We start from the raw sequence: 15,517 nt of genomic DNA, 5'->3' as shown, positions 1-15,517 counted from the left end.
TCCTTAGGAAAGCTGTGGTATGGCCGTAATAGAGATGCTATCAGCAGCCGAGTGGCCAGGGGCTGGACACCACTCCCACATCTGCAACTTCAGGCTGAGCTGTTGAGCTGTTCGGCATTTCTGCTCCTTGCTGCCAGATCGTGCCACTGATTACGTGGTATTTCAGACCCCTGGGGAAGATAAGAGCTCTACAGACCTAACTGACAGGCCTGGCGCTCCTTGTTTATTTGGCCTCAGATGCCAACCTCTCCAATTTCTTCTCACTTCTCTGCTCTCTCTGTTGTTCTCCACACTCTACACTGGCCTTCACTTGGGTTTCTTGATTAAACCATCCTCTATGTAGGCTCTTATTTGTCTGGAAGTTTCTTCTCTCACGTTGGCCCAGTTAGCTACAACTCATCCTTCAGGACTCAGCCTCACTGTCCCTCCTCATTTGCAGCTTTCCCTGTTCCGGAGAGCGTAACATGTTCACCTGTACACACTCATATCAACCCATACTTTTCCTCTGTAGCACTTAGCAGAAAAACACAGCGTGGTCTGGAATGGGGTCCAAGGGGAGGGAGTGAGTGCCCTTTATAACACTTAAAAGCCATAAGTATTAGCCATAATTAATCTGGTCCTGAATGAAAGAACAAAGTCTATCTAGCCAAAACTATTTGAAAAGATTTCAAATCCTTTATCTATACCTTGCAAAGGCTATGAAGCTCATGGAGTCTTCCATGAGACTTGTGAGAATCCCCCCTTTCCTACCCATTGCCTTCACATGCTAGAGCTGCTTTTCTTTTCTTCTCAACAACTGTCCCTTCACCTCTTCCCCCCACATCCCAAATTTCTGCATTGTGGTCTTCTTTCCTTCTTCTTTTCTTCTTAGTTCTCCATGACAAAGAACAGCTTAAGAACTAGTCTGGGAAGGTAGAACTCCCCTGGAAATCAGGGGAAGGGAAGAATGAGTAGGCCAGACCAGAATCTTCTTTGGGGAAGGAAACATTATCTTGGGAACATTATCTTTTCACTGTTGTTCAGTTATCTAATCCTACATAACAAACCACTCAAAACTTAGTGGCTTGAGACAACTACCATTTCATTATACTCATTCAGGGGGTCAGAAGTTTGGGCGGGGCACAGAAAGGATGGTTTGTCTTTGCTTCCCAGCGTCTGGGGGCCTCAGTGGTGATGGCACAAAAATGGCTGGAGATGGTAGGGACAGCTTGACTGGGGTCATATGTCTGAGATTTGGGTTCTTTTCTATACAGTGTCTGCTGGGGCTAGACCATCCAAGATGGTTCCTTCATTTATGTCCGGGCTGTATGTTTGAAACAGCTAGGATATGGCCAGCATTGTTTTCTCTCTTCATGTGGCTTTTCCATGTGACCTTAGCTTCTCACAGCAGGGTGGTGAGGTTCCAAGAAGGAACATTCCAAAGAAAGAATTCCAAGAAATCCAGGTGAAAGCTGAAAGGCGTTTTGTCATCTGATTCCCAAGCTGAAGTCCCAAGCTGGTGCTCGCTTCGGCAGCACATATACTAAAATTGGAATGATACAGAGAAGATTAGCATGGCCCCTGCACAAGGATGACACGCAAATTCGTGAAGCGTTCAGTATTTTTGATTATGCTGAGTGAACTAAGTCAAGCAGAGAGAGTCAATTATCATATGGTTTCACTTATTTGTGGAGCATAACAAATAACATGGAGGACAAGGGGAGATGGAGAGGAGAAGGGAGTTGAGGGAAATTGGAAGGGGAGGTGAACCATGAGAGACTATGGACTCTGAAAAACAATCTGAGGGTTTTGAGGGGGGGGGGTGGGAGGTTGGGGAACCAGGTGGTGGGTATTAGAGAGGGCACGGATTGCATGGAGCACTGGGTGTGGTGCAAAAACAGTGAATACTGTTATGCTGGAAAGAAATTAAAAAAAAAAAAAAAAGTCCGAAGCTGTTACTTCGCCACATTCTGTTGGTCAAATAAGCCGCTCAATCCAGTTCATATCCAAGGGGAGGAGAATTAGATTTACCTCTTGATATTTATTTATTTAAGATTTTATTTATTCATTTCTCTCTCTCACACACACACACACACACACACAGAACAAGTAGGCAGAGCAGCAGGCAGAAGGAGAGGGAGAAGCAGGCTCTCTGCTGAGTAGGGAGCCTGATGTGGGGCTCGATCCCAGGACCCTGGGATCATGATCTAAGCTGAAGGCAGCCTCTTAACAGGCTGAGCCACCCAGGTGCCCTTACTTCTTGATCTTTAGATCAGTATGGATCCATAGAGAGGAACAGAGTTAATTGCTGCCATCTTGGAGACCATCCACCATAGTCCTTCCCTCATCCCAGCCACAACAATTCATGTACCTTTCATGGAATTGCCTTGAAAGTCCAGGATTGCCCAAGTCACGACCAGGTGTATGAGGCTCCTTGACTGGAGCTCTATTTCATCTGAAGACCTGTGAATTAAAGAGACAGGTTATGTGTCCCATTCCTCCCACTGGAAAATATGAGATTTTTTTTCTTTTTTGAGATAATGTTTATTATTGTTTTAAGCTAAATTTGGTTTAATTGGTTACACAGTACTAGAGAACTAATACAATTTGTTAGGTTCCAAAGCACAGCTCTTTTCATGACATCTATCTGCTTTAAAACTTGTTTGGATTATGAGAATTGGGATTGTGGGAGAAATGGGAATTTGGAAGTTCAGAATATCCTAGTCATGTGATTATATATATGTAAAAAGCTTTGAAATACCTGTTTGGTGCTAACAGATACTGAGAGAACCACCTACTGGTTAAACTGAACCCTGAGAATAAGGAGAGTTTCTTTTTTGTCACTGCCTAGGGAAAGCTGAGTTGGCCTTCAGAAATTAAAGGTTGAATCATGTGTTTTTCCTGACTGGCAGATTTAGCCTGGAGCTGGGAAGATAAATGATAGAAATGATACTGGCATGTCAACATAAGTCCTGGCAAATGGTGATAGAGTGAGGTAGGGCCTCAAGGTCAGAGTGAGGGACCAGCAGTCCCTCTGCTTATGCCCCCTCCCTTCAACTAGGTGATCCTTTCCTCTGGCCTACCAAGTTCCCTTTGGTCTCTAACTCATTGAGCAGTTCCTTCCTTTTCTGCCTTTTCCCAATCCCCTTCCTTATGATGCTTTTTCCCTTTTTTATAAGGTACATATGTGTGTATTTAGGAACATAAAAGAGGAAAACAAAAACCAAACTTGATCTGAGAATGACCTTCTTTTGAAAACTCTTGGTATTTGTTCTTCTGTCCATATTGCCCAGATTTAGTTTTGGATTGGAGAGGCAAGGCACTAACTGTGCCTGGTGACATCATCAGATTGGAGTCAGCCAGCAATCCTTATTATCCCAGGATGTGAACATGAGAGGAACCCCTCCAGAACAGCTGGTGCAACATGCTCATTTGTATGTGGAGGATCTGAAGCCTAGAGAGCTGAGGTGACCGTCGTTAACAGATACTAATTAAACATCTATGATGAAGAGGTTGCTGTTATAGGCTTGGCTGTGTTCGTTTAAATGGTCCGCCCATTCTAACTAGTAAAATAGGTGGAGTGATTTGCTGTGATTCTCTCATAACTCCTATTGTGCAAGCACAGAAATACCAAGAACGGCACAATAACCGGGATCAAACCCTTCCTAAATTGCGAACTGACCCTCAACAGCTGAGGTTTAGGAAGAAAGAGTTGCCTGACTCTGTGGCTTCTCAACTAACCTTAAACCTCGTCTCTGTGCCCCCACGGCCCACGACATAGTGGGCATCAAGGAACGTTTGAGAAGTTAATATAAACCTTCTCTCAGAAGCCCTTCCCTGCCTCCCCCCTCCCCCCAACATCCTCTCTGGCTAGGAGCTGCGCTAGCAATGGACCCCCTGCTCAGGGGCTTTTCCGGCTCTTCTTAGTTCTCCCGAAGACAGTGGCGCGTCCGCGGGACAGTTGCGGGGCTTTTTTTTTCCCACTGCGGTGCGCGGGCTGGAAGCTGCCTCACCCCGATTCTCATTTTTCCTAGGAATGGGGGTCGCAAGCCCCAAAGGTAGCCCGAGTAGGTATGGGGTACACGAGCACCTGCGGGGTTGTGCTCAGCGTCCAAGTCGGGAGGGAAGGCCAGCACGGGTGGGAAGCCCGGTGCACTGCCGAGTCCACCCGGCACTCCCAACCCAGCGCGCCAGGCTCGGAGCAGGAGCCGAGGGGGCGGGGCTTAGAAGAGGCGGGGCCTGCCACGGTCAGGTGACTGAAAGGCCCGCGGCTGTGGCGGCGGTGACGGAGGGGTGTCAGACTCGCCCTGGGGTCCGCGAGGCAGGGCTGGCAGTCAGGATAGCCACGCCGCGGCCATGGGGGGCTTGAAGGACGAGCTGCTCAAGGCCATCTGGCACGCCTTCACCGCGCTCGACCTGGACCACAGCGGCAAGGTCTCTAAATCCCAGCTTAAGGTGGGCGCCCCCCCCAACCTCCGACGTCCGAGTCCCCAAGCCCGACTCTCCCCGGCGCGCGCTCCACCACCCCCCGGTGGTGGAAACCGGCCCGGGAGGGCAGTGAGCCCAGGGTGGGGGGGTGAGCAGGAATGCGGCCGGGCGGCCTGTTCCGCGCACAGGGGCCAGAGACAGGGGTTTGGCGTTCTGCCTGGTTCCTGCCTTCGGGCGGTGCGCTGGGGCGGGTAGTTAGTCCCCTCAGGGCTTCCCGTGAGCGGTGGCGGGAGGGTTAGGCGGGGATGGGGTCTGAGGGGCCTGGCGGGCTCCTTTCGGCAAGGTACGGTGGGGGGCGGTTGGGGGGACACCCAGAAAGTCTCAGACTCGAAGAGGGCGATGGGGAGCTCCTCATTAGACAGAATACCCAGGTTACCGCTGTACTCTGGAAGAGGAAGGGACTTACCCAAGGTCGCTAGGCAGAACCTTCTGCAGAGCGCACGCTCCACACCCGGGCAGCCCTCAAAACCCAGCTGCACCCGAGGCAGTCTGGCTGTTCAGAGGAGGGAGAAGTGCCCGGCGCCTGGTCTCCAGCGGCTTCCTCCTTTGGGGGCTTTGGTGATGGGGCACTTGTTAGAAACACCTCACCGCCTAGCGGGCTTTAGGTCGGTCACTCGTGTGCTGCGTCCCTCAGGGACTTTAGTTCCGGTGAGGAGCCCTGATCTTTCTGGCAGAGTCTTTATTGTGACTGCCAAAGACCCCATCATTGAGAGTATAGGATATAAATAAAGGAATGCTTGTAAACTGAGTAACCCCAAGCAGGGAAAGTGGCACTTAGCCAGGAGAAACTGGCAGCTTCTTGAAAGTATAAAATATAGAAACAGACAAGAAGAGCCATTCACAGGCATTTTCTAATATCCACATTTTGGATCTGAATGTCTGGTTTTCTTAGCCTCTTCTGGGAATGAGTTTCTGAAGATTGGATTTGCTTTGTTTATTTTGTGCAGTAATCAGAAGGGTTTTATGAGTGGTGGCTTTTTTATGTCAGTAGGATTTAGCATTCACCCTCCTCCCTTGATCTTCCTTTCACACTCCTTTCTTCTTCTCATTCATAAAATCATAGTCTGGAAGGGTTCACAGAGATCATTCTCTTAATCTTTATTTTACTTTTAAACTCCAGTAAAATTGACTTTTTGATGTACAGTTCTATGAGTTTAAACACATGTACAAATCTCTATGGAATTTAAATCAGGTTTCCATCAGTTCTGTCATGCCAGAAAGTTTCATATTGCCATTGCACCTCCAGCTGTGGTCAGCCAATGGTGTGTTCTATTCTTAATTGCTATAGTTTTGTGTTTTCCACAGTGTCATGCAAATGAAACCATTTGGTATGTAGCCTTTGGACACTGGCTTCTTTTATTCAGGGTAATGCCTTAGACATTCATCCATGTTATTGTGTGTATGTATTAATACTTATTTTTTAAAAAAAGATTTTATTTATTTATTTATCAGAGAGAGAGAGCAAGTACAAGCAGGGAGAGCAGCAGGCAGGGGCAGAAGCAGGTTCCCTGCTGAGCAAGGAACCTGATGAAGATCTCTATCCCAGGATCCTGGGATCATGACCTGAGCCAAAGGCAGATGCCCCAGTATGCATACTTATTTTTATTAACTAATCCATTGTCTGGATATACCCAAGTTAATCCATTAATCCTTGAATATTTGTGTTATTTCCCCTTTTTGATGATTACGAATAGAGCTGTGTTTTACTTTTTACCTTTTTTTTTTTTTAAAGATTTTATTTATTTATTCAACAGACGGGAGATCACAAGTAGGCAGAGAAGCAGGCAGAGAGAGGGAGAAACAGGCTCCCTGCCGAACAGAGAGCCCAATGCGGGGCTTGATTCCAGGACCCTGAGATCATGACCTGAGCTGAAGGCAGAGACTTAATCCTCCAGCCACCCAGGCGCCCCTACTTTTTACCTTTTTAAAAAGATTTTATTTATTTACTTAAGAGTGAGAGAGTGCACACAAGTGGGGGGAATAGCAGGCTGAGGGAGAAGCAGGCTTCCCATTGAGCAGGGAGCCCCATGCTGGACTCAGTCCTAGGACCCTGGAATCATGCGTGACCTGAGCCAAAGGCAGACACTTAAGTGACTGAACCACCCACGCGCCCTTACTGTTTTTACTTTTAATTTAATTATACCACTATATTTAAAGTGGATTTCTTCTAGAGAGCATGTAGTTGGGTCTTGTTCTTTAATCCATTCTGACAATCTCTGTCTTTTAATTGTTGTATTTAGGCCATTTACATTTAATGTAATTATTGATATGGTTAGATTTAAGGCCACTAATTTTACTATTTGGTTTCTGTTTTCCAATTTTTTTGTTCCACTGTTTCTCCTTTCCTTCCTTCTTTTAGATTAATACTGAGTTTTTGTTTTTGTTTTTAAAGATTTTATTTATTTATTTGACAGAGAGAGATTACAAGTAGGCAGAGGCAGGCAGAGAGAGAGAGAGGAGGAAGCAGGCTCCCTGCTGAGCAGAGAGCCGGATGCGGGACTCGATCCCAGGACCCTGAGATCATGACCTGAGCCGAAGGCAGTGGCCCAACCCACTGAGTCACCCAGGCACCCTGTTTTTAAAGATTTTATTTGTTTATTTGACAAAGAGAGAGTGAGCACTAGCAGGGGATGCTGCAGGCAGAGGGAGAGGGAGAAGCAGGCTCCCCGCTGAGCAGGGAGCCCAAAATGGGGCTTGACCCCAGGACCCTGGGACCATGACCTGAGCTGAAGGCGGATGCTTAACCGACTGAGCCACCCAGGTGTCTTGATACTGAGTTTTTTGACTGTATTTTTTTGTATAGTTTCCTTAATGTCTGCTCTAGAGATTATAATATATACTTAACTGTTCAGTCTACTTAGAATTAATATTTTACCACTTTAGGAGAAATGTGGAAAACTTATGACCATTTAGTCCTTTTAACCTCCCCACTTTATAATTGTCATATTTATTAATTTACACACATTGAAAACTTTACCAGACAATGTTAAAATTTTTTTCAAACACCATTTTTATTTTAAAGATCTCTTAAGAATAATTTTTTCTCCTCAGATAACTCTTTTAACTTTTTAATTTATGTATTTTATTTATTATTATTATTATTTAAAAAAAGATTTTTAAAGATTTATTTGACAAAAAGAGACACAGTGAGAGAGGGAACACAAGAATACAAGCTGGGGAGTGGGAGAAGGAGAAGCAGGCTTCCCATGGAGCAGGGAGCCTGATGCGGGGCTTGATCCCAGGACTCTGGGACCATGACCCGAGCCAAAGGCAGATGCCCAATGACTGAGTCACCCAGGCGCCCCACTCTTTAACTTTTTTAAAAAAAGATTTTATTTATTTATTTGAGAGAGAGAGTGCGTACAAACAGGAGGAGGGGCAGGCAGAGGGAAGGGGAGAAGTAGACTCCCCACTGAACAGGAAGCCCAAATTGGGGCTCAATTCCAGGACTCTGGGATCATGACCTGAGCCTGAACTGAAGGCAGACGCTTCACTGACTGAACCACCCAGGTACCCTGATAACTCTTTAATTTTATAGGTGAGGTGGATTAAGCTTATGAGATATTTGATGGCTTGCCCAGACTCCCAGTTGTAAGTAGCAGCTGAATCTAGTACCAAGATTTTTAAACCTTTGAGCCAATTTTTTTTCATTTTTTTCTCATTTGGTTGATGACATAAATGAGATGTTTCTATTACTTTTGTTGCACTCCCTTCAAAATTGTCCTTGCAACTGCTTATAGAGAAAGGGGATTCTTGACTGAAAGGCTTGGCAAGAAATAGTAAATCCCAGTACAAGTGTTTATCCACAAGATGTTGATAATGCTGCTATGCAATTGTATTTTGTCTGTCCCTTGTCTGCTTCACTGAGAGACTTTGGGATTGATTTAGTTCTGTTTATCTTGCCAGTCTTCCTGGAATGGAAAATATTAAGAAAAAATTTCTGTTTAGATCTTTCCTTTTTGTTTTGACTCTGAAATTTGAAGTCCACTGATTTTATTGTCTAGGAGTAGAGTTTTGCCTTAATATGTTCATTCATTTGTTCATACAATAACCTTTTGTGTGTCTATTCTGTGTAAGATACCATGTTAATTTCATATCAAGATTAGTATTTTTAAGCTCTTTTTTCTTTATTTTCTTTCTTTACTTTTTATTATGTATAATGTATTATTTGTTTCAGGGGTTCGGGTCTGATTCATCAGTCTTACACAATTCACAGTGTTCACCATAACACATACTCTCCCCAGTGTCCATCACCCAGCCACCCTATCCTTCCTACCCCTCTCTACTCCAGCAACCCTCAGTTTGTTTATTGAGATTAAGAGTCTCTTATGGTTTATCTCCCTCTCTGGTTTCATCTTGTTTATTTTTTTCCTCTCTTCCCCTATGATCCTTTGGAATTTGTTTCTCAGATTCCACATATCAGTGAGATCATATGATAATTGTTTTTCTCTGATTTATTTCGCTTAGCATAATACCCTCTAGTTCCATCCATGTTGTTGCAAATAGCAAGATTTCATTGTTTTTGATGGCTGCATTATATTCCATTGTATATATATACCCCATGTCTTCTCTATCCATTCATCTGTCAATGGACATGACATCTAAGCATTTTCCTTAGTTCGGCTATTGTGGACATTGCTGCTATAACATTGGGATGTACGTGCCCCTTTGGATTATTACATTTGTATCTTTTTTTTAAAGTTTTTTTTTTTTTTTTTAAGTTTATTTATTCATTTGTCAGAGAGAGGGAACACAAGCAGGGGGAGCAGGAGAGGGGAAGCAGGCTTCCTGCCAAGTAGAGAGCCAATATGGAGCTCTATCCCAGGACCCTGGGATTATGACTTGAGCCAAAGGCAGATACTTAACAACTGAGCCACCCAGGCGCCCTACTACATTTGTATCCTTGGGGTAAATAACCCAGTAGTGCAATTTGCTGGGTTGTAGGGTAGTTCTCTTTTCAACTTTTTGAGGAACCTCCATACTGTTTTCCAGAGTACCTGCACCAGCTTGCATTCCTACCAACAGTATAGGAGAGTTCCCCTTTCTCTGCATCCTCGCCAACACCTTTCATTTCCTGACTTGATTTTAGCCATTCTGACTCATGTGAGGTGATATCTCATTGTGGTTTTAATTTATATTTCCCTGATGCTGAGTGCTGTTAAACACTTTTTCTTCACTTTCATGTATCTGTTGGCCATTTGGATGTCTTCCACCCATTTCTTGATTGGATTATTTGTTCCTTGGGTGTTGAGTTTGTAAGTTCTTTATAGATTTTGGATACTAGCCCTTTATCTGATATGTCATTTGTAAATATCTTCTCCCATTCTGCTGGTTGTCTTTGGTTTTGTCCACCTTTCTTTGCTGTGCAAAAGCTTTTTATCTTGATGAAGTCCCAGTAGCTCATTTTTGCTATTTTTAGGTTCTTAAGAGTTAATATCATAATTGCTTTATTAAATACCAGACTAAATATCCAAAACAAGTGTTATAATTTATCACTTTGTAAAATTGTTTGGACATTCTAAAATATTTTTGAAATGGATATTCACTAACTATTTAATAGATACTTCATGTGTTAGATACAGTGCTCAATGCTAGGGATGGTAGTAGAGTTGGGGGAGAGGGGAGAAACAAATACAAATTTTTGCCTTCAAAGAGATTAAATTTTGGTAGGCAAATTAAGAAATTAATCAACCATTAGAGATGGTTGGTTCTCTCTCTCAATTACATTACTCAGGTACCTTATCCTTAAGAAATGTAAAGTCTTCTTCTCCCTCTTCCTCTGCCCTCCCCCACCACTTGTGTGCTCTCTCTCTGCTCCTTATCTCAAATAAATAAAATCTTTTTTTTAAAGTTTTATTTATTTATTTCACACACACACACACAGATCATAAGTAGGCAGAGAGGCAGGCAGAGAGAGAGGGGTAAGCAGGTTCCCTGCTGAGCAGAGAGCCCGATGTGGGGCTCATGTGGGGCTTGATCCCAGGACCCTGAGATCATGACCTTGGCCAAAGGCAGAGGCTTAACCCACTGAGCCACCGAGGTACCCCAATAATTAAATTCTTAAAAAAAAAAAAAGAAATGTAAAGTCTGGTGGTTGAGATAAGAAATAAGTATTATTGGATAGAGGATGTTGAGTGGGTTAGAAGAAGGCACCATTAGACTTTAAAGGAAGAGGTGATTACTTTTTACTGGTGAGATTATTTCATGAAAAAAGCTTCTTTGAAATAAACTCTGAAAGAGGGGGATGTGATTATATAGAAACAAACAAACGGCAGGAGGGAGGGGTAGGCCCATTCTAGTCATTCATTCATTCATTCATTCATTCATTGGATATTCATTGGATATTTGTTGACTGCTGTTAGCTCCAGGGCATCCCTGTGAACTATTGCAGCAGTCAGGAATTAATCAGTCATTTATGGGGACTTCCTTTTAATTTTTTTTTGATTGCAGTATAGAATATTCTCTTAAATATAGAATATTTAAGAGAGAGTTATTGCTGGTGATAAAACAATAGAAATAGATTGTGGTTAATGCATGGAAGACTTTGAGTACTGGGTTAGTGGGGTAGGTGCCATAGAGCCTCCAAGGTTTCTGAGAGGTGATGGGCCATGGACCTGGGTTAGAGTGGATTGGGCATATATGGAATTAATAAACTATTGTAGTAGCCTTAATGAGAGGTTATAGGGCTGGAGGTGGTGAGGATGGACAAGTGGGGGATGGTGGGTGAAGGAATTTTGCTCTCTTGTAGCCGGCTCATGATTGGGTGTGAGAAATGAAAGGGACAGTCAGAAAAGTTTCAAATTTCAACTGTGGATGACCAATGGATTGTAGTGGTTTTTAACAGAAACAGGAAAGCTATGAAAAGGAACTGTTTAGAAAAGAAAGGAAAGTTAGCTCTTAACATGTATAGGGTTTTGTTTACTTTGTTTTGTTTTTGAAGTCCTTGTTGGAGATGATATCCTTGGCAAGGGTGGGGCTGTCAGTACAGGATCTGATTAGTTGAAACTTGGAAAAAAGAGAGGCGAGATTAATTAATGGCCTTGGGGAATGGCTAGAGTATGTGATGAAAGGAAGAATAGAAGCGAAGGGTCCAGAAAGGAGAGCAAGAACCACTTTGGAGCAACACTGGAACTGAGGGAGAAGAGACTTCAAGGACGACATGGTCTCTTATCTTTGAGAGTTGAGTTATTATTATTATTGTTCTCTCTATATATGTATTTTGGAGATTGTAAAGTAATGAAAGTGTCTCTTCCCTGCTATAGCTTATAAACTACATATTTCTTCTCTAAAGTGAAGTTGTGAAAAGTTTGAAGTTTTGGCATCGTTTTGGGCGTAAATTCATTTTTTTATTTTTAGGAGATTACTTTGTAGTATAGTACTCATTTAGGTAGATGTGTTTGAGTCATTGCTATAATTAGTAAATATTGGGGCACCCACCTGGCTTAGTCGGTTAAGTGACTGCCTTCAGTTCAAGTCATCATCTCGGGGTCTCCTGGGATCCAGCCCTGCATTGGATTCCCTGCTCAGTGGAGAGACTACTTCTCCCTCGCCCTCTGTGCTCCAACCCCCTCCCTGCCCCCGCTTCATCCTGCATGCAGGAACACTCTCTCTAAAAGAAATAAAATCTTTTTAAAAAAATTAGTGAATATTTTCCTTCAGGGTCTCCAGTTTAGTACAAAAACTTGTTTTATACATAATTTTTATTAATTAATTGTCTCTTTTTGAGAAAACAAAAATTACTACCTCAAAAACTTGAAACTTGAAATCCAAAGAATAAACAACATATTATTTTGTTTTGCAGCCATAGACTTTCATTAAATTTATCAGTAAGATAAAAATATGGAACACAAAATTGGAACACCACTTGGGACTTGCATAAGCTACTATAGAGGCAAGTTGTTGAGGTGTTTAGTCACTGTGATGCTTCTTTGTTAAGACAATTAGGCATGAGGTCAATGTAGGTCAATATCTTCATGATCTTCATTAATGAACCCTTCTCCTCCCCCCCAGCCCCTGTTTTCTGTACCCTCCAAAAAAGGGGGAACCACCTCTGCCTCACTTTTCTTACCCTTCATTCTTTCCCCTCGTCCTTCTGCATTCCCTGTGATCTCTCAGGCTTCTTTCTTGGAATCTGTACATCCTCAGCAGTAGCCTTCTCTTTGGCCCCAGTTGTGTTTCTGGCTCCCCACCTGAGCTGCAGATGTACAAGTCTTCATTCCCCACCACACTCAGACTGTGTATTCCCATAGAAGTCATCAGCTGTATTAGTGTAATTTGTGGTGGGATTGTTAGAAGGCAGCTTATTTTTTTTAATTGTCATATTGATTTGGTATTATTCTGTTTTTCAGGCTGGATACAGAGGGACATTAAACTGAATTATTATTTTATTATTTTAAAGATTTTTATTTGAGAGAGAGAAAACGCAGAGCAAACCAGAGGGAGCACTAGTTGTGGGGGAGGGGCAGGCTGAGGGGGAGAATCAGGTTCCCTGTTGAGCAGGGAGCCAGATGAAGGGCTCTTCATCCCAGAACTCTGTGATCAGGATCTGAGCTGAAGGGAGACACTTAAATTACTGAGCCAGCCAGGTACCCCTGAATTATTATTTTAAATTAAGCTTTTCCTAATGTGTAGTGATTTAGTTGTTGATGGCTGAAGTAGATACAGTGGGGAAGGAAATCTTCAGAAACACATTCTCTACTTGCTTTTAAACTTGTATTTATAGTCTTTCCTTAGAACAAACTATAACACTATGACTTGTTTTGAATGCAATTTTTTTAAAAGGTTCTTTTTTAAAGATTTTATTTATTTGTCAGGGAGAGCAAGAGAGCGAGAGTGCAAACAAGCAGAGGGAGCAGCAGGCAGAGGGAGAAGCAGGCTTCCTGCTGAGTAAGGAGCCCAATGTGGGACTGGATCCAGGAGCCCAGAATCATGACCTGAGCCAAAGGCAGTCACTTAACCAATTGAGCCACCCAGGCACCCCAGCCTTTTTTTTTTTTTTTTTTTAAAGATTTTCTTTACTCAGATGCCTGGGTGGCTCAGTTGGGTTAAGTGGCTCAGCTGGGTTATTAAGCATCTGCCTTTGGCTCAGGTCATGATCCCAGGGTCCTGGGATCAAGTTCTACATGGGGCTTCTTGCTCAGTGGGGAGTCTGCTTCTCTCTCTGACTGCTGCTCCCCCTGCTTGTGTGCTTGCTCACTCTCTCTCTCTGACAAATAAATAAAATAAAATCTTTTAAAAATTAGTTAAAAGTAAAGACTTTATTTATTGATTAGAGAGAGAGATCATGAGCAGGAGGGAGGGGTATAGGGAGAAGCAGACTCCCTGCTGAGCAGAGAGCCCAAAGTGGGCTTGGTCCCAGGAATCTGAGATCATGACCTGAGGCGAAGGCACATGCTTAACCTACTGAGCCACCTAGGCATCTGTGAACAGACATTTCTGCAAAGAGGACATCCAGATAGCCAACAGACACATGAAAAGATGCTCAGCATCACTTACCATTAGGGAAATGCAAATCAAAACCACAATGAGATAACACCTCACAGCTGTCAGAATGACTAAAATAAAAAACGCCAGAAACAGCAAGTGTTGGTAAAGATGTGGAAAAAAGGAATCCTCCTTCACTGTTGGTGGAAATGCAAACTAGTGCAGCCACTCTGGAAGATGGTTATGGAGGTTTCTCAAAAAATAGAGAATTACTGTATGATCTAGTAACTCCATGACTGGGTATTTATGAAATATGAAAACATTAATTTGAAAAATATATTCACCCCTCTGTTTATTGAAGCATTATTTATAATAAGATATAGAAGCAACCCGAGTGTCCGTGGATAGATGAATGGATAAAGAAGATGTGGCATATGCATACAATGGAATATTACTCAGCCATGAAAAAGAGTGAAAAATATCATTTGCAACAACATGGATGGATCTAAAGGGCATGATGCTAAGTGAAGTAAGTTAGGCAAAGAAAGACAGATACCATATGATTTCACGCATGTAGATTTAAGAAAAAACAGATTAAAAAAGAGAAGAAAAAAGACTTAAATATAGAGAACAAATTGGTGGTTACTCAAGGAGAGGGCCATAGGTGCAGGAAGGGTGATTAGGAGTACATGTATTGTGATGGGCACTGAGTATTTTTTTCTTTTTTCTTTTATTTATTTATTTATTTATTTATTTATTTAAATTTATTTAGTCAGAGAGAGAGAGAGCGAGAGCGAGCACAGGCAGACAGAGTGGCAGGCAGAGTCAGAGGGAGAAGCAGGCTCCCCATGGAGCAAGGAGCCTGATGTGGGACTCTATCCCAGGACACTGGGATCATGACCTGAGCCGAAGGCAGCTGCTCAACCAACTGAGCCACCCAGGCGTCCCTATTTTTTTCTTTTTTAAGAATTTATTTATTTGAGAGAGAGAAAATGAATGGGGGCGGGCATGAGGGACAGAGGGAGGCAGAGAGGCAGACTTCCCCAATGAGCAGGGAGCCCAAGTAGAGCTCAGCCTCCGGTCTCTGGAATCATGACCTGACCCAAAGGCAGATGCCTAACTGACTGAGCCACCCAGGTGCCCCAGAGTAATGTATTTTTTTTTTTAATATTTTATTTATTTATTTGAGAGAGATTGAGAGAGAGCATGAGAGGGAAAGAGGTCAGAGGGAGAAGCAGACTCCCCATGGAGCTGGGAGCCCGATGCGGGACTCGATCCCTGAACTCCAGGATCATGACCTGAGCCGAAGGCAGTCGCTTAACCAACTGAGCCACCCAGGCGCCCCCAGAGTAATGTATTCTTGAATCACTATATTATATACCTGAAACTAATATAGCACTGTGTATTAATTATACTGGCTTAAAATAACATAAAAATTTAAAAAAGAAAAAAAATGCATGTAATTCAAGAAGATAAGATAATGAAAACTATTATGTGAACTCTTGTATATCAAAGAGAAACTTTCGAATAATTCATATAAACACATGGTATAGGATTCATAAAGTTCTGTGTGCCTGGATGGCTCAGTCAGTTGGGCGTCTGCCTTTGGCTCAGGTCATAATACCAG

At 43.0% G+C, this 15,517-nt stretch overlaps 1 protein-coding gene, 1 long non-coding RNA gene and 1 other non-coding gene across 4 annotated transcripts in view; 2 read left to right on the top strand and 1 right to left on the bottom strand.

Annotated features, from left to right (window-relative positions):
* Nucleotides 1-634: 634 nt before the first annotated feature.
* Nucleotides 635-5,041, bottom strand: LOC132023178 (uncharacterized). Its single transcript, XR_009405883.1, has 3 exons — nucleotides 4,874-5,041; nucleotides 2,351-2,442; nucleotides 635-1,522 (listed from the first exon to the last, which is right to left on the bottom strand). It is a non-coding gene; the product is annotated as an uncharacterized LOC132023178 (long non-coding RNA).
* LOC132009188 (U6 spliceosomal RNA) lies at nucleotides 1,499-1,605 on the top strand. The gene has a single exon (XR_009401816.1). It is a non-coding gene; the product is annotated as a U6 spliceosomal RNA (small nuclear RNA).
* Nucleotides 4,227-15,517, top strand: part of SWAP70 (switching B cell complex subunit SWAP70) — a 68,003-nt gene continuing 56,712 nt past the window's right edge. Inside the window, exon 1 of one of the 2 annotated variants that reach the window (XM_059408457.1) lies at nucleotides 4,227-4,434. In XM_059408457.1, coding sequence (XP_059264440.1) covers nucleotides 4,336-4,434 — 99 coding nt within the window. In that variant the 5' untranslated portion in view covers nucleotides 4,227-4,335. The remainder of the gene's footprint in view (nucleotides 4,435-15,517) is intronic. The other variant, XM_059408466.1, reaches the window with a different exon arrangement.

The sequence above is a fragment of the Mustela nigripes genome, chromosome 1 (genome assembly GCF_022355385.1).
Source record: "Mustela nigripes isolate SB6536 chromosome 1, MUSNIG.SB6536, whole genome shotgun sequence".
Taxonomy (NCBI): Eukaryota; Metazoa; Chordata; class Mammalia; order Carnivora; family Mustelidae; genus Mustela; species Mustela nigripes.
The sequence above is the reverse complement of the archived record's forward strand: the minus strand, read 5'-3'. Positions and strand labels throughout refer to the sequence as shown.